This window comes from Lontra canadensis, unplaced genomic scaffold, assembly GCF_010015895.1.
Source record: "Lontra canadensis isolate GAN:19392208 unplaced genomic scaffold, GSC_riverotter_1.0 scaffold5, whole genome shotgun sequence".
In the NCBI taxonomy this organism is placed as follows: domain Eukaryota; kingdom Metazoa; phylum Chordata; class Mammalia; order Carnivora; family Mustelidae; genus Lontra; species Lontra canadensis.
In genome coordinates, this window is record NW_022630999.1 from 33,405,874 (window position 1) to 33,433,620 (window position 27,747).

Below are 27,747 nucleotides of genomic sequence, written 5' to 3' on the forward strand. Positions count from 1 at the left end.
ACATGAAGATGCTGAGGCTCAGGGTGTGAAGCAGTGGGCCTTGGCACATGCAGGTTCTGGGTGGGACACTGCGGTTCTTGCCAAGTCCCCACGGGCCCAGAGCTCTATGTTCTTTGGTCTGAGTGGATGAAGGAACAGTTTGCTGAGAGTGCTTGGACCAGTTCTTTTTAGGGCATATGCCTCGGCATAGGGATCTTTTTAGAATTTAGACATTGTAAATAGGTATTCCCATGGGAGAAGTGCAGCTTACTGATGTATTAGATTTGGCTAGCACAGTGTTAGAACAGGTAAACAAGAATGACTCTTTTTTTTTTTTTTTAGAGAGAGTGTGGGTTCCACGTATCTGCTTACTTCCCATGGGCCCAAACTCATCTCATTCTATTCTTTTGCTTGCCCAGCCTTTCAGGCATCTGTTTTTGCTACATCTGTTTGGTGTTTCCTGGTAAAAATGGCCCTGACCAACTAGGTTGAAATGCACTGGATACTGTAACTGCCTAGAGGAATGCTATAGTGTGTCTTAGCATATTAAAATTCTAAAAAGTTGTGCAATTAACAACAACAACAAGAAAGCTCACTGGTTTGTTTTTGCTTAAACCAGAGTTTCCCCAAATTACTTTATTGCAAAGCCCTTTTCCCCTCACAGAATACCTACCTAACATCATCCTATGGAACAACGGAGCGTTAGCTTTGGAATCTTGTTATCTCTTGTCATCTTGATTTGAAAGAACAAAAAATAAATTCCTAGACAAAAAAAAAAATCCAATAACTATAAAGAAAATGTCTGACAAATCTGACAACATACAGATTAAAGTTCTTCTGTGCAATGAAAAGATATGATAAACAAAGCTGAAGGACAAGTAATAGAACAAGCAAGAGGAAATTCTTCTAAATCATGTTACTGCAAAATGGTTAATTTTAATGATACATAAAGAATGCCACATACAAATAAGAAGAAAAATCACTCCCAAAAAATGAGAAGATATGAACAAGCAATTTAGTAAATACAGATATTTAATAAATATAGAAAAAGTGCCCAATGCACTAGAAACCAACGATTTGTAAATTGCAGTTGCAAATTAGATATCACACTGACAAACTAAGAAGATTTGTGTACCCATGTTAGCAGGGTTATAGGGAAAAGAGTAAAAGGAAATTGGTTGCTGTTTCTTCCTAAGGTAATATAACAGCATTTCCTAAAAAAATATATATATATCACATTTTAATGCACTAATTTGTCTTTGAATCGTCCATCCTACAGGGATTCTTACAGGTACTCGAATGTATATATTAACTCTTTTCATACCACAGTTTTATAATAAAGAAAAACTGAAAATAGTATGAAGTCTGTCCATCAGTAGGGGAGGGGTTAAAGAAGGTACTGTGTACATGTGTACACATAAGGGCATTGCTGTAGTGGTTGCATATAAAGAGAGTGTACTCTATGAAATGACATGCAGATATATCAGTGCTGTATGATTTACTGCAAGAAGTAGGGTGCAGAACTAACTAAATCACACACACACACACACACGCATTTACATATAAGCATTCCTGCATTGAAAGCAGTCTGAAAAGAAACTCACTGATAGTGGCCCATCTGGGGTATAAGGATTGGGGCTGAGATGGAGATGGAGATGTGGGACTTCAGTGACAATCTTCACCTTAACACTTTATCCTGTGTGATTTTTTTACATTGCACATATATTATTGACTTCAAAAAATTATAAACAAGGAAAAAGAAAAGGATGAAACAGAGAGAGAAACAGTTGCTATTTGAGTGAAGTGGGCATGTAACTTAAGGTTTACATGGAGCGGCTGCCTGAATTTGAATCTTAGTTCTTCTACTTGCTAACTGTGTGATCTTGGGCTGGTTATTTAATCCCAATGCACCAGAGGTTCCTTATCTATGAAAATAGTATTTCCCTTGTAGGGCTGACATAAGGTTTAACAGGATAATCTCTTAAGTGTTCGATGTCTGCTCCATTAAAATTTCTCAGAAAACAGTGATAATTATTATATATATTAATTAAGAAGCTCAGTTGTATATGATTATGAGTAAGATTTTCTTTAAGAAAAGAATTTTCAGGGGCACCTAGGTGGCTCAGTGGGTTAAAGCCTCTGCTTCAGCTCAGGTCATGATCTCAGGGTCCTGGGATCGAGCCCCGCATCGGGCTCTCTGCTCAGCAGGGGGCCTGCTTCCTCTTCTCTCTCTGCCTGCCTCTCTGACTACTTGTGATCTCTCTGTCTCTGTCAAATAAATAAATAAAATCTTTTAAAAAAAAAAAAAGAATTTTCAATATTTTTTTTGTTTTGATTACTAAAGGGTGATTGATACATGTTGACTATGGAACACTTAGGATATAAAGAAAAATAAAAAGAAATTGTAAAAATGCATCCTTCCACTAGATGCCTAGGTATTATTTTCCAGCCATGCGATTTATAACCTTTTCTGTTGAAACTGCAGTCTACTCTGCTGCTTTGTAAGGATGCTGTGATGCAAGGGATTGGGTGGGTCTCATACTTCTGGATGCATCAGTTAACTTATGCAGAGGAAGTAAACAGGGCACCACAACATGCAGCTAGTATACTAACCTGGTTAGTGGTCCAAAACATGCCCACCATTGTCCACAAAATGGCCAGAGAGAGAAAATATGAATAACTCTGTCCAAGCTGTCCTTGCCACTCGCAAAACAATGTAAACACACCACCCATCTTCCAGTTCCCATTTGGCAGCATCCAAAACATGCCTGGCTCTCTGTCAGATGACTCACATATGTGACTTTTAATTCTTCCAGTCAAAATAGGTATTATTGTCCCTATTTTACAGAGAAGGACATTGACACATCTGAGAGGTTAAGTGTTTTGTCCAAAACCACATGGTTACTAGGAGTAGGACCAAGATTGGACAGCAAGGGTCTAACTTCAAAGTCTCTGATCATCATACACATTACTGCCTCCTTGAAGATAGAAGTTGTGGCTCACTTTTGTCATCCCAGAAGTACATGTTAATGTTTCAATGTGCATACAGAGCCTTGAACCTTTGCAGGAGTGCCCAGGGTTCAGGGTCATTTTCCTTGATCCCTCTCACCAAGTTGAGTTATTGGATATGGGCATCCCTCATGTTGATTTCACTTTCTACCTAGGTGGCAGCTTTGAAATACATCCCATCTGTCCTCCATGACGTGGAAACGGTCTTCGATGCGAAGTTACTCAGGTGAGAGCTCACCATTTACTTTCCTGGGCTCTGATGTCAGGCCAGGGGTTCAGAGGGAGAGGAGGAGTGCTTCTGGGGAGGGGGATTCTGCATGGGCACTCAGAGCTGGGGTGGGGAGGGCACATGGTTAGGGACTTGGTATAGGGCTTTCAAGTGTCGGATTTTTTTTTTTTAAGATTTTATTTATTTATTTGATAGATCACAAGTAGGCAGAGAGGCAGGCAGAGAGAGAAGGGGGGAAGCAGGCTCCCTGCCGAGCAAAGAGCCCTATGTGGGGCTCGATCCTAGGACCTGAGATCATGACCCAAGCCGAAGGCAGAGGCTTAACTCACTGAGCCACCCAGGTGCCCCTCCAGTGTCAGATTTTTGCATTCCAGTTTTATTTTGCCAGACTTTGGTAAAAAAACCAACATAAAATAAGCATCTTTCTTTGATGACACAAATGATACAGAATGCAAACACGTAGGTTAAAGAACTGGTAATTCGTGTAAATGTCATTATCTTATTTGGGCTTGAAGTTTATTTTGGAGCCCCAGTCTTGTCCTCTATGCACTGTAGAGAGCGTACAGTTGCTTACAGGAATAAGAAATTTCTCTCATGAGATGAACACGATAGTTTAAAGTGATTATGATGTTAGAATAGAGGCCTCTAAACCAAATATGGCCTTTCCTTCTTTTTCCTAAATTCGCTTAGGTTCCAAGATAACATATAGAAGATTATAAAAATTTTTTTTGAGATACTTTTAGATCTAGAAAAGAGTTGCACAGATAGTATACATATGCCCTTCACCCAAATTCCCTTAATAAGTCCAAGTTTTACCTTGCTGTGGCATAATCGTCAAAACCGAGGCATAATCGTCAAAACCAAGGCATGAACATTACTGTGATTCTATTCGTTGCACTCTAGACATGATTTGGATCTCATCAGTGTTTTCACTCATGGCATTTTTGTCTTCATACCAAGGTTTCTGCTGGCTTCTTCTCATCCTGCTAGTCTCAAACTAAATGTTATCTTCTCAGAGGAGCTACCTCTGAATATTGTAAATTAGTTCAGTTCTTCCACCAGCCCCTATACCATTACTCTCCGATACAACTCCCTATGTCTTGTCTTCATTGCATGTTTCCTCTCGTATTGACTTGTTTACCTCTGCGTCGTGTGCCGACCTCCATGAGAATGTCAGTTCCATGACGAACGGGGCCACATCTGCTCCTATTGTATCCCCCCTGCTGTGCACGTTGCCTGTCACACATCAGATAGATGCTTAACAAGTCCTTGAAGCAATGAGTCAACACCCTGAGCCGATTTTGGAAAGCTTGACAGGGGCCGTAATTCAGTTTCAGTGGTGTTTTTATGTTCACTCTATCATGGAAGAACGGTCACCTTTTTCGTGTCCCAAACTGCTTCTAACCCACAATTTTTCATAGTTTCTTTTTTTTTTTTTAATTAAGGACACTTTTGATCTTAATACTTATAAAGCATTATTTTTTTTAAAGATTTTTATTTATTTTTTTGAGAGAGAGAGAGTGAGAGAGAGCATGAGACGGGAAAAGGTCAGAGGGAGAAGCAGACTCCCCGTGGAGCTGGGAGCCCGATGCGGGACTCTGTTCGAGGGCTCCAGGATCATGACCTGAGCCGAAGGCAGTTGCTTAACCAACTGAGCCACCCAGGTGCCCAAGATGTATAAAGCATTATTTTTTTTTTTAAAGATTTTATTTATTTGACAGAGAGAGAGAGATCACAAGCAGGCAGAGAGGCAGGCAGAGAGAGAGGAGGAAGCAGGCTTCCCACTGAGCAGATAGCCCGATGCGGGGCTCCATCCCAGGACCCTGAGATCATGACCTGAGCCGAAGGCAGAGGTTTAACCCACTGAGCCACCCAGGTGTCCCTGTATAAAGCATTATTAACTATAAAATGTTAGTAAATAGAGTGGTATGGTAACAGAGTCAGAACGTGGTTTTAAATCTTTGTTTTTTTTTGAGCCCCCTAGCTGTGCAACCTTGGGAAAGCTAGTTAACCTGTCTGAACTTTAGTTTTTCCACTCATAAACTGGGGTACATATTTTATCTACGTCATACAGTTGTGAGGTTTAAATGGCATAACAGATGTAAAGAGCTGAGCATGTGTCTGACACACATAAACGCTCAGGGTTATTGGTTTTGTTTTCAGGTTTCCACATCTCCTTGGATGCCATTAGTCGTCAGCACTAACAGTAACCCCACATAGGCTTACCATGCATCTAATGCTTTGCCAGGAATTGGAGGGGGAGGCAAGGGACAAGATGTATGGCATTTCTGCCTCCACAGGGCTGGCAGCCTGGGCATGGATTATAAGAGCCAGGATGTGGGAAACACTGATCTAACTGGCCCTCTGCACTCCTGTTTTTCCTGCCCTCAGCCAACTCCTATATGAGTTCTACACCTGCATCCCCCCTGTGAAACTCCAGAAGCAGAAAGTCCAATCCATGAATGAGATAGTCCAGAGCAACCTCTTTAAGAAGCAAGGTGAGTGCCAAGTATGCTGGTGGGACGGGTGTTGCCAGAAATTGCACGATGCTATTCATGAGCTGAGTGGGCCCGAGCAACCCACCCATGGCTCAAATGTTTCTTCTGTACAACTGCCTTGGTTGGTGTAAATGCACAAAGTAGAAAATGGCTGGCAACTTTAGCTATGAGAACCTAAACTGATTTTAAGAAACTTTGGTTGCATCGTTTGCTCCTCCCAAGAGAGTTCAATGAGGTGGTAAATTTGGAGTCCTATGCTTTAGGTCATTCTGCCGGGAGGTTTTTCCCCTACATGGTTTATACGCACATACCTGTGTTCAACTTGAGTGGAAGCAGGTGAAGTTTCTTTTGGTAGAAGGAGTGTGTCACAGAGAAGTTCTCAAAGTTTCCAAAGTGGAACAACAAGCTAGAAAGATTGGGCAGATTCCTATGACCCTTCTCAGAGATTCTGACTGAGTAGGAATTAGAGGGGTTTGTTTTGTCTTCATTTTGAAAAAAATGTGAATTACTTTTGAATAGGTAATGCATCTCCATGGATCCAAATGCAAAGGTATGAGAAGGCTCCATGTGAAAAGAGTTGCTCCAAACCCCCTGCGCAGTCAGAGGATCCCTCCTCTGGAGGCAACTGGTATTTCCAATTTCTTGTGTTTGCTTCCAAGGAGACTATCAGCAATCAGATACATACAGACTCTATTTTGTCTCCTGGTCTTTTATTAGTATTCTTATTACTCAAACAGTAACAAATATCCCACTGTTCTATGCCTTGTCTCTCTTCACATAATGGTATTTCCTGGAGAGCGGGGAATGACAGTGGCTTTGGGCAGAAGTGATGGTCAGAGCTTCTGCTCACCCCACACTGGTCTCTGATAACCACCCGTTCCCTGACCAGGGCCCCACCACTAAGAACCTTGGGGTTCCCTGTTTTTGAGGTTGGTGAGCTCAATGGCCACACCTCTGGATATGGCCAGGCAGGGTTAAAAGTCAATAGTCAACATCCATCTCATCCCAAGCGACACTTGACATTTCCAACATCACTCCTATCTGCGAGGGTGAAAAAAAAAAATGACTTTTGGGGGTCAACACTGTTTTCTCTGTACTAAGGCCAACACTTCCCAATTTTTAATTCCTCTGGGTCCACACTGGTATCAGTGATAAAATGAGAAGCAAACTGCACAAGAAATAAGAGGTCTTAGAAAGCAGAGGGACCCGTCATCGCCCAACTGAGATTTATTCAGAGAGCTAGGCTTGAATATTTATGTAAATTGCCTGGAAGTCACAGAAATATCCCAGAACCACTTCACTGTAGATATTCTTTTTCCCCCAATGTCTGGTTAACATGGTGCATCCAGAATTGCTGTCTGAATCCCTATCCCTGGAGTTAAGGGTAGGAGAAGGGCACAAGAAGGAAAGTTTTCTGGTAATTTTATACTCATGTCTGTGGTTTCCTGACCATTCACACAGGTGCATAACAACAGATTAATGCAATAAATATATGGTTTGTTTGTGCAAGGTGGTTTGTTGCAAGGTGATCAGAAACTAATCCTGGTAAGTCTTTCTGCATTTCTTATATACTGGGTTTTCAAAACTGAGCGTTCTGTGGTTTTCATGTTCTGACTTTCCCATCAGAATGAATTGCCCTCACTCTGAAAGCTTTGAAGTATGCCTGCCCCTTCCTGCCCCAGCAGTTTCTTCCCGGATTTCAGGTGGTGTCACTGTGGAGATGAATCGAGTCCCACCCCAGGGATGTGGCAAGGGTGACTTTAGCTACATATGGTGCTGAACCGCACAGGCAGCAGAGGGTGGGGCTACTTGGCTCGCCTTCGTTGTTCTGAGCTGCGGTCACTGTCAGGTGTCCGGCTTAGCATCAAGGCCAGATGGAGTGCTCACACCATCCTGGAAGGGGCATGTGATGTCAATTCCAGGCTGCTGGAAGTCGGAGTAACTCCTTTACTGGAGTCACATCTCCTGGGCTGGTGGTGGCCCCTGAGAGTGAGCATAATCACAGAGCAGGCTGGACAGCTGCTGCTCACCAGTCCTGCTGTGTCTCTGAGTTTCAGATTCAGTAAAAACCCTCTGATTAATATTAACAGACAGAAGGCCAGCCCCAGTGTTGTACACAGTTAGAAATGAAATGCAAAATTCTTACCTTTAAACACTTACAGAGACTAGAAATAAGTGAACAGAGAGCTCTTTGGGGACCCCTTTAAAGGGAAGGCTATATATAATTAGTCTGTCCATCCTTGGTTCACATGTGAAAGCAGTATGTGTAGAGAGGAGGTTACTGCTCTCCTGTGATTGATTTGCTAAGTGAACCCTCTTCCCAAAATAACCCCAAAGGGAAACTTCAGCTCATACCCTCTTAAGTGTTCAGGTTCCAAATGAATACAATCTGAATTCATGTTTACTGGGGGTCACTGGCTCCTGGGTGAGTGTCTCCTTTATACCCTTAAATAAGGTGAGTTTGATTCCTTGGCCCAGTTTGAGCTGTAATGAAATCCCTCCTGTTGTTCTCCCTGTGAAGTGTCCTGTGCCTCAGGGATGGGATTTGCTTTGAGCCTGCGCTCATTTAACCGCCAGATGTGCAAATCGCCTGGAGTATTGTTGGTGACATTAGCTGGTACTCACAGCCTTAAACATTTGTATTGACATCAAGCAGAGGGGCCAGAAGGCTTTTAAGTACTTTCTGAAATGTTGGCAGACTATCCTATTGGCCTATCTTCAGGAGGATCCTATGGCGAAGAGGGAGAGAGAAGGTTTACTGGTTAACGGCATTGTTCTTATATCCTGGCCTGGGTTGAATTCCTCCCTAGTTCATCTTCTTATCAGCTGTGTGAACACGGGCAATTTTCTTAACCTCTCTGAACCTCAGTAAGCTCATCTATAAAATGGAAAAATAATAATGTCTATCTTAGAAGGCTGTTGTGTGGGCTAATTGGTGAATACTGCATTTAAAGTATTTATCATAGCATAATGTACTATACTAAGTAGTAGCTGTGATTACTGGTGTTAAGGCTACTATTTCTTCTGCTCCCTTCATTTTCCTAGCTTCTGTTCTGACCTTCCAATTCTTTTCAGTAAGAGAGTCCCCTCATGTTTGACAGTTACATGTAGCCCTAAGCCAAGCTTCCTTGCTTTCCTGGAAGCTACATGTATATCTTCAACCTTTAAGAAACACAAGACTTAATCAATAAAAGGGTCTTGGCCTCTATGTGCTTCTTACTCTGGTTTTGAATGGTTTTGTCCAGTCTTAATTTCATTTCCCCATAGTTTTGCAAAGGGCCCATGCTATGTTTACCTACAAGAAGTATAGGTCAGAGTGAGATGTTTGTGCTTTCTCGTCTTATTGTTTATCTTGCTGTAGGCCTCAACTAGTTAAATAGTTTGGAACATTTGCCAGTCATCCTTTATGATGGTTTGTTCCATGGGGCTCTTTTAACATACAAATACACACACTTTCCCCCTTTTTTCTTTCATGGAAACAATTAGTCTCAACTCTTACTAGACCTGTGATTTTGAGTAAATTACTTAATCCTTATAACTCTCAATTTCCTCATCTGTAAAGTGGGCATAACCACAGAACGGGTCTCATTGGTTTGTTGTGTGGACTCAGTGGCATAATATGGCTTTCCAGCCTGAGGTATGAGAGGGTTAAGAATTTCAAGCAGCCAGGGTCACACAGGGAGGAGCTCACCTGGTGTGAATGACTTCAGGGTTCAGGGAGAGGAGAGCTAGGAAATCTGTGGAGACTAATTTGCTGTCTTCTTCAACTCAAGCTCAGACTTGCTTGCTGGTGGTGATGGGAGAAAGGAATAGACGTGCCCCAAGAAAGCTCTGAGGGGAGTCTACGAGAAAAGCAAACCTTATGCGCCTTTGGAACAGATTTGTCCCTATGAGAACCTAATCTCTAAGTAATGTGTCTTTTTAGTCTGATGCTAATCAGATGAACCATCTGGTTCAGTGTAAACTGCTTTAGGATCCACATTGCTCATTTTTCTCAACTTCCAAAACAAACAGACGATGAGGAAAAGGAGAGATGGAGACAGAGACAGAGAGAGAAAAAACAGAGAGAGCCAGAGACAGAAGGAGAGACAGAAGGAAAGAGAGACACAGGAAGGAACCAGAGAGATAGAGACAGAGACAGGGTCCTGACAGAGATTTGGAAGTTCTTCCAGTGTTTATTTTCAGCTAGTGGGTTTTTCTTTGGAAACTTTATTGAGAAGCTCTTCTGTGAGTACAAAGCATTCAGCTTTTCTTTTTTCAGGATGTCATTTCCTTCTTTCTTCTTCCTCTTATCTGTTGCCCAGAGTATGTGGAGCTGCGAGGATCTCAGTTCACCATAGGGGGTAAGGGCATAGATGGCTGTGCCCAATACCATAGGGGGTTTATCTTTGTTAATCCGCACATCACAGAAGCACTGGCCTGGGAATAGAGCAAAGTCCTCTCATTGTGCTGGTATTACTTTGCGTGGTGAAATTATGTAATAACATCTCTGAGCCTCCAAGAGTCCACCTCTGAGGACATGAATAGGAATGTTGCCATGAGAATATGGACTTTTGATTCAGGTAATTCTTGTTTCTGATCCTGCCCTGATCACTTACTAGCTGTGTTCCTTTGAACAAGTAACCTCTCGGAACCTTGATTCCTTTAGCTACAAAAATGGGATAATGTATGTAAAACAACCAGCAGAGTACTTGACGCACTTGCTACTTATTTAAAAGCACCTGTTACGTCTAGTGTATAACAATAATAGCCAAAAGAATAATAATGTCATCAATTGCCTCTTGGAGAGAGAGAGAGACTTATACGTATTAAATGCCAACTCTGCATTAGGTGTTATTAAACATGTATTAAATTCTCACTACAATCCAATATCATAGGTATTATTATTCCCATGTTATAGATGGAGAAACCAAGGCCTGGAAAGTCAAGTAACTTTCATCTCAATGAGACCAAATATTATACAGTATATTAGGGTATTCATGTATTAGGCTCTGTGATGCTGCGGTAAGACATACATCCCCAAATCTCAGTGGTCTAGCAATGTGAAGATTTATTTCTCTTTTTTACAAAGTCATATGAGGGCTCTGTGCATTTTGTCCCTTCTGAAGCTATTCCAGCTGCTACCATGGCCTCCATGCAGAAGGGAAGAGGGAGGGAGGATGGATAGCCACTCTTATTAACTACCACAGCCTGAAAGTGACACCCACCACGTCCATCCAAAGTCCCTTGGCCAGAACCCAACACAAGTTCCCAACCCAGCTGCAAGGGAATCTGGAAGTGAAGGGATGCACGTGGAATATTTGATGAGTGTTGCCTCTGCCATTCAGAAGTATTAAGCATTACAGCTGGATTCAGAACCCAAGTCATTTGAATAACAAAACTCATCTTCCTTCTCCTAAATCTGCTTTATTCTCAGAATGAATAAAAAGGAGACCATAGTGCCTATTTTCTGTTTGAAAGTGCTTCCTTCTTGATATTAGAAAAAAGTGCTTCCCGAGGGAATTTTTTTCTTCCATCTTCCACTCCTTGTCTCTGTTTCAAATGCTGGGAAACTCTCTTACAGCTGTGCCCAGGGACTTTTGCCTGGGTGGGAAATGGGACTCTTGATATCAGTAGTAGCTATGTTGCTGCAGCTTTTCAGAGCAAGCAGTGGTGTTAGCGGGCCGCCTATGGCTTAGGGTGTCCACATCAGGCTGGGCTCTGGAGGGAAATGGCAGTAAGGGAACAACTCCTCATCCTCCCAGGACATGCACTAGTCTTGTGGTGGGCTTCTTATCTCTTCCAACATTGTACACAGCCTTCCACAAGTCTTCTCTTTGCAAATATTGCCTAGGAGGCATTCTCCCTCCCCAGTGCCTTCCTCCACACCAGCCACTGATCAATAGCTCCTGCTCATCCCTTTAAGACCCAAACCTGATGTCTGCATTAAGTAGGAATTTCAGCCCCATCCCATTCAGCATTTACTGATTTCCCACTATAGGTGGAGCCTGGGAAGTAGTGGGGATGCAACTGTTGCAAGTTTGCAAATTTCTGTACCAAGTTCAATGTGCAAAAATGATAAAAGCTTCTAATTTTTGTTTCTTTGTTGGTTTATAGTCTGATATTTTTGAGTCTTTGCTTTGTACTGTAGCAACTTAAAATTTTCATTTAATGGTACCTTGTAGCTTCAAATGTAACCAGTCTTTCAGATTCAAAATAGTTCCCTCTCTCTTTCCAATGTTGCACAGTATCCCAGGAACCAAATTAGAAAAGGGAATAAGAATTAGCTTTTGATTTTCCCCCAATCTATCCAAAATTTTTCTCTTTGGGACTTTGGCTCAAGAGGGAATGTTGGCACACACACATTTATGGCTATACATCTCAGTCTCAGGCAGAGGGGTCACTAGCCTTCCCCTGTGTCACATATTCTTCCTTTCTGAGGAAGCCTTCTCCACCTCTCCCCCAGCGGCTATAAAAATGGGATGGCTGCGGGATACCTGACCAATAGGGGAAGGTGAGACGGTAGAGAGTTCAGTATGATCAGATTACTATCCTCAATTCACAAAGGGGATAAAACAAGGGATAGACCCTCTGTGAGGGAGATTTCTCAAACCATAGGTGCACCTGGGGAGTTTACTAAAGTTGCAGATTCCTGGGCCCTATGACAAAGATTCTGACCCTGAAGATGTTGGTGAGGAGGGTGGATGATAATGCATGGTATCAGCCCTCCAAGGGGATTCTGATAAAGATGGCCCTCTGGCCAATGACTCTGGAGTTGGAAGCACAATGCCAGGAGCTTAAGGGGGGGGGGGGAGGAGAGCAGTGTGGGCAGCGAGGAATGGCTCCCACAGTGTGTAGTGCGACTGGCACCGTAATATGTGGCATCTGCACTCTTACTTGCCTGTTCATGGGACTGTCTGTGTTGATGAAGTGGAGTCCTTACAAATAAGGGCTATGATTTGTTTATGTGCCTACTCTGCTTAGAGTTTCACTGATGCCAGTTTTCAGAAACTGGTCTTTGGACTTTGTCAGTAATACAATTAAATGGCCAGAGTTGCTTACAAAGGGGGAAAGGAGAGAAAGGACTTTGTACAGAACTGGAAGCATCACAGTACTTGATTCATAATACACCTCATCACTGGTCCACATAAGCACCTACTTTTCCTTATTTACATGTTCAGTTAGTTATTGTTAACAATAAGTCAAACATTCAAAAACAAAAACTAGAAATTTAACAATCAATTACACGTGACCATGTGACTCTGTCTTTCTCTAGCTGAGGTGACCACATTCTTGTATCTTCCTTAACATTCTTCTGCTTTCCTTTTCATGCAGTTTTATTGTGTCTGTATATCCCTAGTACTCTGGTTATTTTATCCTTACAAAAGGGGTATTGAACCATGATACTAAGATATATCCATATGAAGATATAGCCACATTGCAGGTTGTTCGAGTCCCTTGTTTTGATGACTGTGGAAGTTTCCATCATGTGACTAAACCATGTAATTTTAAGCACTTGGGCTATTTCAGTGTTTCTCTATTGTAAGCATTGCTGCTAAGAATATTCTTGTACATGCCTCTTGTTGCAAATGTCCAAGCATCTCTTTTGTGTACGCAACTACTGGAAGATTTGCTTGGTCATAAGGACCTGAATGTTTGACTTCAGGAGATGGTGCCAAACTGTCTTCCAAAGATGATCACACCAGTTTACATTCCCATCATGCATGAAGGATCCTGTAGATCTATATTCTTTCAACACTGAATATTATCCCACTTCTTAAGTTTTACCGGAGACAGAGATGTAAGACAAGTCTTCCCTGTCTTGGGTTGCATTTCCTTGATCACCAATGATGATGAAAACCCTTTCTTACGTTCCTTTGTCGCTTGTGTTTCATGCCTATGATATGTCTGTCCATGTCTTTTGTTCATTTTTCTGTTGGGTTGGTTGTATTTCTCTTATTGATTTGCAGGATATTTTATGCATTCTTCATATGCATCTTTTGCTGGCCTTATGTATTATGGATATCTTCTCTCATTCATACACTTGTAACTTATCTTCATTTACTTAAAATATAATTTCTTAACAAAAGTTCTTACTTTTAATATCAATTTATTGATCATTGTAATAGCCAAATCTTATGTCTTGTTTAAGAAATCTTTCTCAATCCCAAAGCCTAAAAGATTTGCATTTAAATTTTTATTAAGAATTTTGTAATTTTATTTTTGATACACAAGTTTGTAATCAATCTACAGAACTATGTTTTACATACAGTGTGATGTAGGAGTCGGATTTTATCTTATTTGCCATTTAGCCATACACTGTTCTCAGTTTCATGTGTGGGACAGTTTATTTTCCTCATCTCAGTGTTATGTTGTATTTTGAGGACACTACTCTTCCCTGGGGACTTGAGGGCAGGGAGATGTTGGAGCCTGTGTTCAATCCCTGGTCCACAGTGTATATAGTTCCTCTGTGCTGTTTACTAGTTGAAGGTGGAGAGGTCAGGAGAATCAGGCCTCTTTTTCCATAGACAAGCCCCAAATTAGGCTCCTGTGTTATGTTGTTTTCTTGTGGTATGTGGCAAGACATAGCACTTCTCCAGGCTTGGACCTTCTCAATTAGAAAAGAAATGAAATGGTTTCTTCGAATGATCATTTGTCTTAGCCAAAAATTGCTTGTGTCCATAAGGTGTTTTTGTTTTTGTTTTTTAATGTATCTTATTTTAAAAAGGAGGGCATGGATGGCATGGAGCACTGGGCATGGTACATAAAAAATGAATCTTGGAAACCTGAAAAAAAATAAATAAAATTTAAAAAAAATTTAAAAAGCCAAACACTGAACTAAGAGTAAAGAGACCTGAATAATAGCAACAACAGTAATATGAACAGTTAACGTTTACTGAGTGCTTCTTACACACCAGGCTCTTTGCTACACTCTAATGTCATTATGTCATTTACTGCATAGCTGTGTGGCCTTGGGCAAGCCACTTAACCTCTGCAGAGCAGCTATACAGTCATGACATCGAACAAGATTTTCCAGAGCAACATGAAAACCTATGATTTAAAAAATCATTCTCTGATTCACAACGATAATATTGCTGAGTCTTTTGACATTGTTTTGTGCCTAAAAACCCTTTCTCCCATATATTGCCCCCAATACTTTACAATATTCTGCCTGAGTTGGGAGCAAGGAATGAAGCCATTTTACAGAAGGTCTAACAGATGAAGGGAAACTGCATGATGCCCTCAGGGTCACAGAGCTAGGCTCAGAACTCTGGTAAAGGTAAAAGGATTTATGTGTCAGAGCCAATTTATTTTCTTCAAGAAAGAGCTGTTGAGTTTTGAGTGCCTAAGTTTTTTTTTTTTTTCATCAGAGCACTTGGAGACATCAGAGATCTTCAAATAGGGGTTTGCCCCTCCCACAACAGTGTTACAAAGCCACATCCAGTTCCAAAATGTCCCTTCCACAGTTGGAGATCTGAGAAGAGGCTGTCCCTCACATCTCTTCCCTTTTCAATGTGACTGATCGCCGAATTCAATCTTGGGAAGAAACTTTCAGATCTAGAATTAGAGAAGACAGTGATTTAATAAGCTGCAGAAAAAAACCCGGGAGAGATTTGGTAAAGTGTCTTTTATTTTTTGGCTGAAGTGAAAAGAAATTGGCATACAATCAAAGAAAAGAATCCCTCTTGAACCTCCCCAAATACTTAGAATAGTAGCTTTTAATGACATTATGAAGTATGATTTAATTGGGGGGGGAATCCCAAATTACCTCTTTAATGGCAATCCAAATCAACTCTTCTGCAATTAAAAAAAAAAAAAGCACCTCATTAAAATTAGAGAACTGCAAGATCAGGCTGTTTCTGTGCCTTTCGATCCATGACCCATGGGTTTTTTCCCCAGTTCTGGAGTGATTCTTTACATGAGAGGAAACATACACAATGAGAGAGCTTTTGTAGATCTTTATACATTTATATGTTGACTCCCAAATTGTTTTGTTTGTTTTTTGTGTGGGATTATAGTCATGGGTTGTTTAAATTATAGTGAGGCAGGGTGTTAGGACATTCTGAGGCATTTATGAGGACCTGTTTAAATTTGATTTTGCTGATTTTTCCCCCACAACATTTTCCTAGAATAGAAGGAAGTTTCCTTAAGACCACAATACAGCTGAGTTGAAAACCAGCTGCAAATTCATTTCAATTCATGTGATATTTATTGACATTCTAAAATTGTAGCTAGCACTATGCTATGGGGAGTATGAAAGAAAGATAGTCATAAATAATTTTATGGCCACTATTTATTTAACCATTATTTTGTGCCAGACACCATGCTGTCTTTTCACCCATTATCTCATTATCATGACCTCCCTGTAAAGTATAGGTATTAATATCCCCATATTACAGGTGAAGAAACTAAAATTTAGAGAGGCTGAGAAACTTGTCAATAGTCACAGACCAATAGCATGTCAGGGTAAGAATTCCAGTTGGGGTCTGTTTGGTTCCCAAGTGTACTTTCTGAATTTCTGTGCAATGTGGCATTTAAACAGAAGAGTTTCTGTCCCCCTGAGGAGCTTAGCATTGGGAGAACAAAGATTTATCCCAGAGGTCTTCAAACTTGAGCCTGCACATGAAGGTGATAGAAATAAAGATGAAAGTGCACCTGGGTGCCTCAGTCCTTTGAGCATCTGGCTCTTGATTTTGGCTCAGGTCATGATGTCATGGGTCTTGGGATGGAGCCCTGCATGGAGTTCTGTGCTCAGCAGGGATTCTTTTCCCAGAGGTTCTTTTCCTCACCCTCTGCCCCTCCCCCAACTTGTGAGTGCACTGTCTCTCTCTCAAATAGGTAAATAAATCTTTTTAAAAAAAGAAATGAGGATGCAGAGTAATAGTTATTATGCCTTTTAATAAAATAACCTTATCAATATGTACTTTAATAATAATATAATCTTCAGTTATATTTTTAAAAAAATTTTAAAAGATTTTATTTATTTGAGAGAGAGAGACAGATAGTGACAGAGATAGTGAGAGCACAAGCAGTGGGGGAGGCAAACGGAGAGGGAGAAGCAGGCTCCCCATGGAGCAGGGAGCTCCACATGGGGCTCGATCCCAGGACCCTGGGATTATGACCTGAGTCGAAGGCAGATGCTTAACCAACTGAACCACCCAGGTGCCCCCAGTTATATTTTTTATAACAGATTTTTTCTTAGCCTGTGAAACATGTGAGAACTTTCTTTACTTTGTAAAGAAATGTGATGTCTTTTATTTTTTCCGAAGACACAGTGCCCTTGGGTCGGTCACTTCCTCACCTCAGACAGAGACAAGTATACAGAGAAATATTTCTCTACCGCTAAGAAAGCAGCGTGAGAATGATCAATGGAAACTCAGCTCATGGTGGGGAGGCTACAGGGAATGGTGAGGACCTGGAGGGGGAGTCCATGCCATGGGTATAGAGGACACCTATGGATCAGTGCCAACTGTTTGTTGCCACTTCGATATGTGGACTCAATGCTACCTGATCTTCCCCTCTTTGAAGAGAAGTTCCACAAATGTGTTTTTATGTGAAGCCTGCTGATATATTTTTTAAGCAATGCAAGCTGAACAAAACCTTTTGCATATGGACCCAGGACAGCAAACCTCTGGTGTAAATTTATGATTTATGGATTTAAAATAATTTATAGGGTTTGGGTAAGTTTATTAGAAGTGTATAGGGTTACTTAAAAATAACCCTGCATATGACTACTACCAGAATTCAGTGAGAACAGTGCTTTTGGAATGCTGGGGACAGGTTCATGGAGGAGAAAGGTGAGTGGGGTACAGGCCCTCTGGAGAACAGCCTCCAGGGCAACCCTATAGTGTCAGAGGTGGAACGCTGTCTCCCTGAAGACCCCTGACTTTCAAGCCTCAGAACTCAGGGTTCATCCTTGCCTGACACACTCCCTCCCATGCTAATGGGGTCTTTGACCACATCAAAAGCTTCCTCGGACATATTCCTGGGAATGCTGGTCCAGGGTTGGAAAAATGACATTTATTATTTACAGAAAGTAGTATTATTAAAACATTGTGTTCTTGTAGGACAATTTGAAATATATAAAAGTATCTGTGAACTCATAATTTAGAAGCAACCATTGCTTACTCTTCCTGTCTTTTGTATCATATATTTTACATAATTGGGATAATGCTTCACCAAGTTTGTAATCTGATTCTTTCACTGAGAATATTTTCCCGCATCATTTTTAAGGACCTCATAGGACTCTGTTGCATAGATGGGCTATAACTGATTTCACTATTTTCCTCTTTAGGGTCATTTGGGTTCATTTAATTTAATGTTAGAAAAACTTGCTGGAACTCATAGCCTTGATAAACAAATCTTGGGCCTCTGTGCTCATTATTTCTTCACTATTAGACATGAATCTTGCTCAGCTCTCCCAGTGCTTCTCGAGGATCTCGATTCCCCCTTCTTCTTCCCCTATAACACACAAACATATGCACGTGCACGCGCACACACATGCACACTCACACACACTGTCATACCCAGGATTTCATTGTATCCTTATGTGATAGACTCAGCAGAAAGCCGACCATATTGTTCTCAGTGAGGAGCTGGAGTGGTATGATCCAATTTGGGAAGGGCATGTTATTACAGCTCCACTGTCATCCCGATGGTAGGGGGTGTGTCTGTGTGTGGATATGCTCTGCAGTACCAGGCACTTAAACGCAACCACATTGAGAGCCCTCATTAGCCCCAGGCAGCCGAAGTGAATTTGCTGCGTGTGATACCCTCCAGGCTGGAGCGATTGCCCAAGTGGAACCCGACACCAGAGCAAGGGGGGAAGCCAATTATTTACAGGCAAATAAGGCTCTCATTATGGCTTCAGCTAACGAGGATAAAATTATTTGAGGAGAGACATCCCATTTTTGAAGTAAGCACAGCACAGGACCATCATTCAGAACATGGGCTTGGATCTAGTCCTGACTATGCTGCCTTCACCAGGACACTTCACCTCTAGGAGCCTCTGACTCCTTACCCGCCAGATGGGAGCAGCATAGGCTGCTCACCTCACAGGTTTACTGTGAGCACCGTAGGCGTCATGCTTGTGGGAGGCATAGAGGGGTGTGGTACTTAGGAAGGGCTCATAAACGGAGCATCACCATCCTTATCTGTGACTGTTATTAGTATTACTGTTATCGTAATCATCCGATAGGGGAACAGAATGTGAAACCAGAACTCAGGAGACCTGAGTTCTCAGCTTTGCAGTTTTCTATTAATTCCAGCTTAGAAGTGAATGACTCTAAATTTTATATTCCTTGTCTCTCACATGACAGGCTTGGATTAGGGGTTATGTCAGGTGTCCCCCTCGGATGTTTGTGGACCTACCTGTGTGAGAGCTATACATCATTCTCTTCACAGAGTCTCACGCCAGCCCTACTCATAGAGGGTACTATTCTCTTCCTTTTCCACACACACACACAGGAAGCTGGGATCCAACACCCCACTCCCAATTTCCATACTACCCTTAATTGTCTGCAGGTTCCCAGCATATAGATTTGTTGGCTGCACTCAAGGTTTTTGAATGTCTGAGATGGTGATGCCCTCTTTTACTCAATCCATCCAAAAACAGTAGATGCAAAAGTCCAGAAGGAGACTCCTGTCAGACTTTGGGGGTAGCTTGTGATACCTCAGCTCTATTTAACATAAACTAAATTGATAAACACTTGTTCTCCTTGGCTGGTGGGTTATTTCGAGAGTTAACTAAAGGAGTGCATATGCATGTATGTGTTAAAGAATTGAGCCCACTAGGTAGATCAGATAGATATTCAGAAGGGACATTAGCAACCAGCTGTCAAGAGGAGGTCAAATTTAGCAATTCAGAGAAGATGGGAAGAAGAAGGTTCACCCTTGCGGGGATAGCAAGCCAGCCTACTTCCCTTGCTTCTACCAGAGTAGTGCTTTCTCCCTCTCCCTCCCTGCTTTCCTCTCTCTCTCCCCTCTCCCTCCTTCCTCCCACTCTGTCTAAACATCCAAGACAATTTGGTTTAAACAAAGAAGTCTAGGTCTAAAGAATTGTCTGAAAAATTGATCTGTTTTTGATGAAGGATGTTGCTAGTGGGGGAGGTTATGCTTGGGGGCAGTCAAGGGGTCGAGGGGAACTCTGTACTTTCTGCTCAGTTTTGCTGTGAACCTTAAACTGCTCTAAAAAAAATGTCTATGTTAAAAATCCAGTGACCATACACACAGAAACACAAATTGAGCTGCCTCTCCTGCCATCCATTCTGCAGAGGAAGGGGAAAAAGCCCTCAAAGATTAAGTGGCTCCAAGGAGGTCAGTTAGCTGCCTACACACAAATTGTTACTGGAAATGTGACTCACAAGAGAGAGGTGGGGTCCTCTCTCTTTCTGATTCAAGGGCACACATCCGTGCCTTAGGGAGGTGGCGAGGTAATTTATTTCATTGTTCACACCCACTGCAGGCCAGCGATTGGCGATTGGCGATTGGTGAATGCGTCTGCTGTTGCTGGCTCTCAGGGATCCCTGCGGCAAACCCTCTGAGCCAGCTGTGGTGATGATTTCCCAGGGCGGCCTCAGGAGGAACTCACAAGGTGATTAGGTGGTGGTTCAAGCCTAACTGCGCGCACCCTGCAGCCCAGCAGCCCCCAGCTCTGCAGGTCTGACCATCCCCCTGTCTGTGTCTCTGTCTTGGTCATTGCCTGGCCTCCTACCCTGCCCCCACATTTTCCCGGTGCAGCCCCATCCTTAACAATTATTTTTTTTAAGGTTTGTTTTTTTTTTTAAATTTGCTTATTTGACAGACAGAGATCACAAGCAGGCAGAGAGGCAGGCAGAGAGAGAGGAGGAAGAGGCTGCCTGCAGAGCAGAGAGCCCAACGTGGGGCTCGATCCCAGGATCCTGAGATCACGACCCGAGCAGAAGGCAGTGGCTCCAACCCACTGAGCCAAACAGGCGCCCCAGCCCCATCCTTAAATCCACTGCCTTACCCCCTGTCCTGGAGCAAAATCTTGCCCCTCGCTCCTTGGTCTCTTCTAACCCTGCATCAGCCATTAACTGATTCTGAGTGAGGCTCGCCTCTGCCCATGCCTTCCAGCTCCAGGATGTGAGGTGAGGGTGGTGACTGACCATGGGCTTCAGAGAGAGGGTGGGCTGTAGGAATTCCTCCCATGTCATATTCCCTGCCAGAGGGAGCTACAACCCGTTTTTTTCCTGAGTCATCTAGGAAGTAGGCATACCTTACCAAGGTGAGCATTATTATTATTTATTTTTTTCAGACACAGCACAGTCTAATTTCATTTGGAGGAAGCATATTTCCTTAACTAATTTGGCTTTGGCCTCAATCCTTTTGGATTAGCCTATCCTGTCATTATTGTGTTGAGCAGCATTTGGTTCTCTCAACCCATCTCAAGCCTATTTTATCCTCCACGTTGCCACTCTACTCTGGCTGAAACTGGATCCCTTACCCAGGAAGGATTTGATTGTAAATTTTAAACATCCCTCCCCTCCATAATGAAAGTGTGCTTTTTGTTTTTTAAAAAAAAATGTGTGTTAGGTCCTTCTAACACACCTCTCCCTGGTGAACTCTTTGCAGGCTCTTCAAGACAGTAGGGAAATTATCAAGTCCTTCTCCTGTGAGGGTGAGCTAAAAGAGGTTGGCATCAGTGTAGTAGCTCTGGGTCCCTTGTGCCAGGAGCTCCTAGCCACAGAGGGCATTCCTCCTAGTTTGCACTTGGTTTATCAAAAGTCAAACAGATGCAGTGAGAATCCACATATTATGGATCTAAGAAGGCTCTCTGGGGGATCCCCTGTATTTGCACCGTCTTGCATTCAGGTAAAGAGGGTTTTCTCTCTATTCTAAATAACTGTCATTGAGTAGATCCTCAATTCGTGTTTATAGGATGAAGGAATAATTATATTAATTGAAGGAGGATAACATAGTCCATTTGGAGAAACACTGTAGTAAGTTGGAAGATTTGAACTTTAGTCCCATAAAGCTACTAACAAGCTGTGTGACTTTGGATAAACCACTTAACCTCTCTGGGCTCCATTCTTCATGTGTATCATCAGAGAGATGGATCTCTAAGATCGTGTCCATCTGCATCAGTAAGTCTGTATTGCCAGAACAGCACAGAAAAAGAGGCAGCAACTTCAGGTACAATTAAAACTGCCTGAAAAACATTTGTTATGGTGGGGTTTTTGAGGGCACTTGTGTCAGCCTGACATGAAAGACACTGAAGGACTCGCTGTGTTCAGAGGTATCCTGGGCAGTGGATTTATTGTTCATAGGCCATAGCTGAATCCATAATGTGTCATTAGGACGTTTGTTCAGGGCTGGGTCTGTGTTTGCTGGCTTGGGGGACCTGGGACTCCACCATTCTTCTGAGCACTTGGAGAGGGGGTAGTAGTCTGGACAACGGGATCCTACTTGCAGATGGATTTTTCTCTTCATGCACATATTTCCACAGGTCTCAAAATATTTGCTTTTCATCAGACTTGCCCCTCCCTATCAATGTCCCTAATTTGTCAGAACCTGTGTGCAATGAGATGCTTGGTTTGGTTTGCTTTATAGGGATTCTGGGCTCCCTTCTGGTTACAGCTGCAGGTTTTTAAATTAATTACAGCCCAGGTAGTAAGAGGTTCAGTACAGCACTCTGCTGTCTGTTCAGTGCCTGTGCCAAGAAATCAAGAGGTCCCAGTCACCTCTCAGGAAAATTTGTGATGTTTCAGGGGCCTACAGTGAGTTGCAAATCTTGATAGATGGTGGGACCAGTCTGCAAACAGCAGAATGGCTTATACTGTGGGTTCAGCGGGAAAAGAAGAAAATAATTATCTGAGCATAATATGTGTTGTTGCTCCCTCATCCTAGTTCATCAGGAGATCTCAGCCACACACATCAAGAGACAGACCTTGGGATTTGTGGAAGAGAGCAGGAGAATGGCTGTCTTGTGGCTCTGATGCCTGAATCCTTCCATGTGGCCAAGCTTTTTGCAGCTTTTTGCTCCCCCACCCTATCTTTCTCCCTCTCTTGCCAACGTAGGGGAGAAAACTGGGTAACCCTCCCTAGTTTCTGTCCCCTGGTTGGTCCCGGAGAAAGGGGACATCCTCATGATGCACTGTGGCATGGTTGCAGATCTCCAGCTGCTTCTTTCTTTGCCCAAGGGTCAGAAATGGGGGATACAGAGAGAAGAGGAGTACTGCCTCAGGGCAAATCCAGTTCATTCCACAACTGCCCAGGGTTCCAGTTCTCGGCTGTATCCTGCTCTGTCCTGCCTGCTTTTGCGTAGGGGAGAACATCTATCCCCGCGGCTTAGTGCCTTCTTGGTGTCCACAACCTCCAGCCCTAATCTATAGTGAAGTCTTTGCTTTCACCTCAAGACCCATATCTTTAACTGCCTCTCCTGCATCTCAAATTCCATTCGGGAGAGACAGAGACATTTAGAATAGGGTTTTCAATTCAATAAATGTTTATTGATTCTCTGCTATAAACAAAGCATTGAGAAGCCATTTAGAAAATACAGACTTGGCAAAAACATGGTGATGTCCTCAAGGAGCTTGCCTTCATTTGCAAAATGAGACATTCTTCATTAAAATGCAGGATGAATGTTCTATAGTAGAACTATAAGCAAAGTACCATGGGACTGCAGAGGAGAGAGCTAGATGATTCAATTTTTCTTGTTTACAATATCAAAAAATTTATTTAAGAAAATAAAAGGAAAACCAAAGAGTTTCAAACTGTAAATAGCCTTTCTCAACATTTTAAGCTAGATTTTTGTAATCTCTGATTTTTTTTTCACGACTTTTTTTTTTTCCCCCAAGTTTTTTTTATGGCTTTCTTGACTTCTGCCCCTAGAGTTTCTTGTATGGTGTCCTTACCAAAGACTTACTGAGTTCTGAAAAGACACTATGGGACTTACTCATTTCGTTTTATAATCTCTGAGTTGTATCTTTCTACGAATTTGGAAAAGTCATATCACTTCTTTGGTTCTGTTTATTTATCCATAATATGGGGATAATAATAGGGCTGATATAAATATTAAATGAAATAATGCTTAGCACAGTCCCTGGATGATAAAAATGCCCATAAATGGTAGCTTAACATTAATATAATTATTATTTTCATTAAGTTTTCACTTATAATTATTGTTTTTGTTTTCATTATTATCAGTTCAGAGGTGAAGCCAATGTAGAACATTAAAAATAAATTGTTGCTTAAATTGACTTTTTCAGAATATCAAGACAGGAAAAAAACTGTGAGAAAGAGAATAAACATACGTACTGTTGTAATTCTGATAATAGTTACTTTTTAGGTTGTTGTCATTCTGTTACAGTTATAGAAACTTGCTTAGCTATACCAGATCATGCAAATGAACAACCTTATAGTTACTTACTGGTTTTTTACTACTGATCTTTTTTTCCCCCTCAATCTACTTTTCTTATAGGAAGGGGGAGGTAAGACTGATAAGTTGAATCAACACCCTCTATTAGTCACCTGGCATAAACTATCACTTGACTGAGGCAAATGATTAGGTGATGGTTTGTAAGGTCAATTTAAAGACAGAGCTTTGCCCATTGGCTTCCAAAGTCAAGGGATGCACAGGCATATATCCTGGACAGTCAGCTTCTGTTGTGCCTGGATTGCAGTCGATTTTATCGATTTTTTTTTTTTTTTCAACACAACAGCTTCAAAGGCTCTTCTGCCCCAAAGTAGCTGATCTTTTCAAATCTTTGCTACTTCTTCCTGGTACCACTTTCAGATAACAGGGTAAATGCAATTAACAGCTGAAAACTTTAGTTGATGTGAAGATATGCTAGAATATGTTTAAAGGTTTCACAATACACAGACACATAGAGTTGAGCAACTCCTTGGAGAGACTGTCCGATCCAACCTTCTCATTTTACATGACCTACCCAAGGTCACGCAGTGAGTTAGTTGCAGAGATGAGAAACCTGGGATCCCAGTTCTGATTTCTTTCTTGGTACTTGTGTTTTTCAAAGTGTGGATATGTATCACTATATGCAAAAGTATTTTCCTTGGCATGGAGGATAATTTTAGGTATGCACCAATAAACTACTATACCACAGAAGCAGAAGATCATTCTCTTCCAACTCCCTTTCAATCTTTCTGGTTATGTCAAGGATTATATGCTTTTGCTGTTTTGTCTTTAATCTTTCTCTACTAATCTCCTTTGATAACATGGGAGCAGACTTCAGGCTTAAGTTCCTCTTGGAATTTAATTAAAGTTTTTTTTTTTAATAGTATTGATTGTTACATTTACCTTTCATGTATGGCAAGCAATACCGGTTTTCTAACAAAAATAGCAAAGTTTTCTTTTAAAAGTATGTAAGCAGATTAGAATGCAGCTAGTTTATGAAAAAATATTAGGTGAATAATATTGCAGGGTGTAAATTATGAGCAGTACATGGTGGGTTTCACATTGACAAAAATAATGGTTAACTTGGAAAATAAATGGCTGAACCTTGGAAAATCTTCGATTCTGCCCTTCAGAATCCTCTTGGCCCTTTGAGGATATATATGGCTGAATCCTAGTTGCTTTCTTATTCATGTCATGTCTTTTTAAAGTACCAGCCAGAAAAACAATTATTAGATTTATTATTTTAAAAGATTTTATTTATTTATTTGTCAGAGAGAGAGAGAAATAGCCAGCACAAGCAGGGAAAGCAGCAGGCAGAAGGAGAAGCTGGTTCCCTGCTGAGCAAGGAGCCAGATGTGGGTCTCGATCCCAGGACCCCGGGATCATGACCCAAGCCGAAGGCAGATTTTTAACTGACTGAGATACCCTGGTGTCCCCAGTTATTAGATTTAAAAGGAGAACCTAAAACTACCCAGATATGTCTACAATCCTATTATCAGAAGTTTTCCTAAAAGCCAAAAAGCTGGATTGGTAGACAATTTAGTTTCAGTGTGCAGGTAATTATAAATTACAAACTGTATACTGTTGTATTTATTGAGAACATACACTGGTTTTATTTTTCAAGGACTGATGTTCTATTTTAAGATTCTATTGTAGACCTCATCCTTGTTTTGTTCTCCCCTTCTAAGAAGTTCCTTGATTTCTCATCATCTCGCTGTTCAATGGGAGGGTGTGAATGGAATAAAAAGGTGGCAAAAGGCAATTTATCTAATGTTTTCCTACTATTATCACATTTTAAAGATTAGAATGTATGGAATGAATGGGGTAGGAATATTAAAGTTATCTGTCAAATGGAGGTATAGGTAACTTTCCTTTGCCTATAATTTACATATATCAAGCAAAGACATGAAGAGAAAGACGTACTAGGTTATTCTATTGGGTGATTTTCCCATTATCCTTAAAGGCTAATCTTCCAATGTTGCTTATTGTGTTTACCTATTCTCCAAAGCGAAACTTCCTGTTTTACCTGTCACTTAGTTACCCAAATATACTGGAGCTCTGAACAGCAATTACTGCCAGCCTGGCATGAGCTTGCCTTTCATAAATATCACTCAGAACTTATTCATATTTCTTCCTGCTGTGGGCCTCCTTCTACTAACCGTCATGTGTTTTTTTTTTTTTTCTCTTTTCATGGAATATTCTTTCAGTGGAAAATTCATTCTAATTTAGAGAACTCTGGGGAAAAAAAATGAGGGGGAAGGTGGAGTCAACTTCTGATGACTTATGGGCAGTTAGAGTCAAATGTTTGAAAAATGGGCTCCTGAATCAGCAGAGATTTTACAAAGTGACCGGTGGACCTGCATACAGATAGGTAGAGTGTGGAGACGCCAAGAAATAATGCTACTTCTCTTGCGTATGGCTAATAAAAAGACTGCATTGCTAAATGCAGGGATAGGAAGGTTAATGACGATACATTCTTTTTTAGTATCAAAGATTAACATGATAACTTGCATATTAAAGTTAATGCAGATACACTGCTAACAGAAGAGGCATACAAAATTAATTTCTACAGCACCTCGTAAATGAGGATCACTCACTCTTTTCTCACTGATGCTTTTTGTCTTGGCAGGGGCTGTGTGCCTCCTTAGAGAGGCTGCACTTCAGTGCCTAGTGGGGCATCCTCAGCCCCTATGGAATTTGACGAGCTTGGGGTGTGTTCCTTATTCACTGCCAGTCATTCTCTAAGAGTTTCCCTGCAGGTTGTGACTTGGCAAGGATTTTGGTTTTAATAGTTAATGAGACAATGGAATTGAGCTGAAATAAGAAGAAGGTGGTAGGTGGGTGAAAGAATGGAAGAGAGGAGGGAACCTCAGCTCTTGCCTCATGCAGAAGATTCTCCAAGTCAAGCGCTGGACAGCATCTTTGGGTAACTGCTGCCTTGAGCCCTGTGGAGGACCAAGGCTCAGCTGACATAGGGAGGCAGGCTGCGATCTGGTGTAGTATCTCAGACAACTTGCTTGACTTCCTCAAGTCTCACTGTGTACACCTGCTGAAGGGAAACTAACATTACCTTCCATGGTAACAATATATTTTTTAACTTTGGTGTAATTTGTCTATAGTGAAATGCACAAATCTTAAATGTACAGTTCAATGAGTTTTTTCCATATGTATCCGCCCGTGCAACCACAGCACATTCTTCTACCTAGAAAGTCATATACGGAAGTTAAAACAAAAATAAACAATAGTGGTTTGCATTTATATAGTGCTTATTATGGTCCAAGTGTGCTGCTCCAAGTGCTTTACACATATTATTTTATTCTTGAAACCTTGTAAAGGAAGGAGCCTCCATTTTCTCCACTGTACAGATATAGAAACAAGGATAGAGAGAGATTCTTGCTCTTACTATCCTCCGCCATTGGTTCTGTAGCACTCATTGTGAGGCCTGGTCCCTAGTGCCTCAGAGGAATGAGAGTGGAGTCTCCTTCATGGCTGATACTTCTTTCCATTCCTCTTCTTCATAGTCTACTTAATGACTATGACTTGCTTGTCCTGGGCTAGTAGGCTGTGCATGATGCTCTAGCCGGAGAGTCCTTGAGGGAAAGGGCCAGACTTTAGCTATGTTCCTTCCAAGTTTCAACAGTCGGGTCCATTGTAGGTGCTCTAAGAAATAGTGGTTG

The 27,747-nt window shown here is 41.6% G+C and overlaps 1 protein-coding gene across 1 annotated transcript in view; it reads left to right on the forward strand.

The window, feature by feature from the left end:
• DOCK2 (dedicator of cytokinesis 2) overlaps window positions 1-27,747 on the forward strand; it is a 408,294-nt gene that overhangs the window by 107,366 nt on the left and 273,181 nt on the right. Inside the window, 2 exon segments of the mRNA XM_032851775.1 lie at window positions 3,144-3,214; window positions 5,609-5,715. Coding sequence (XP_032707666.1) covers window positions 3,144-3,214; window positions 5,609-5,715 — 178 coding nt within the window.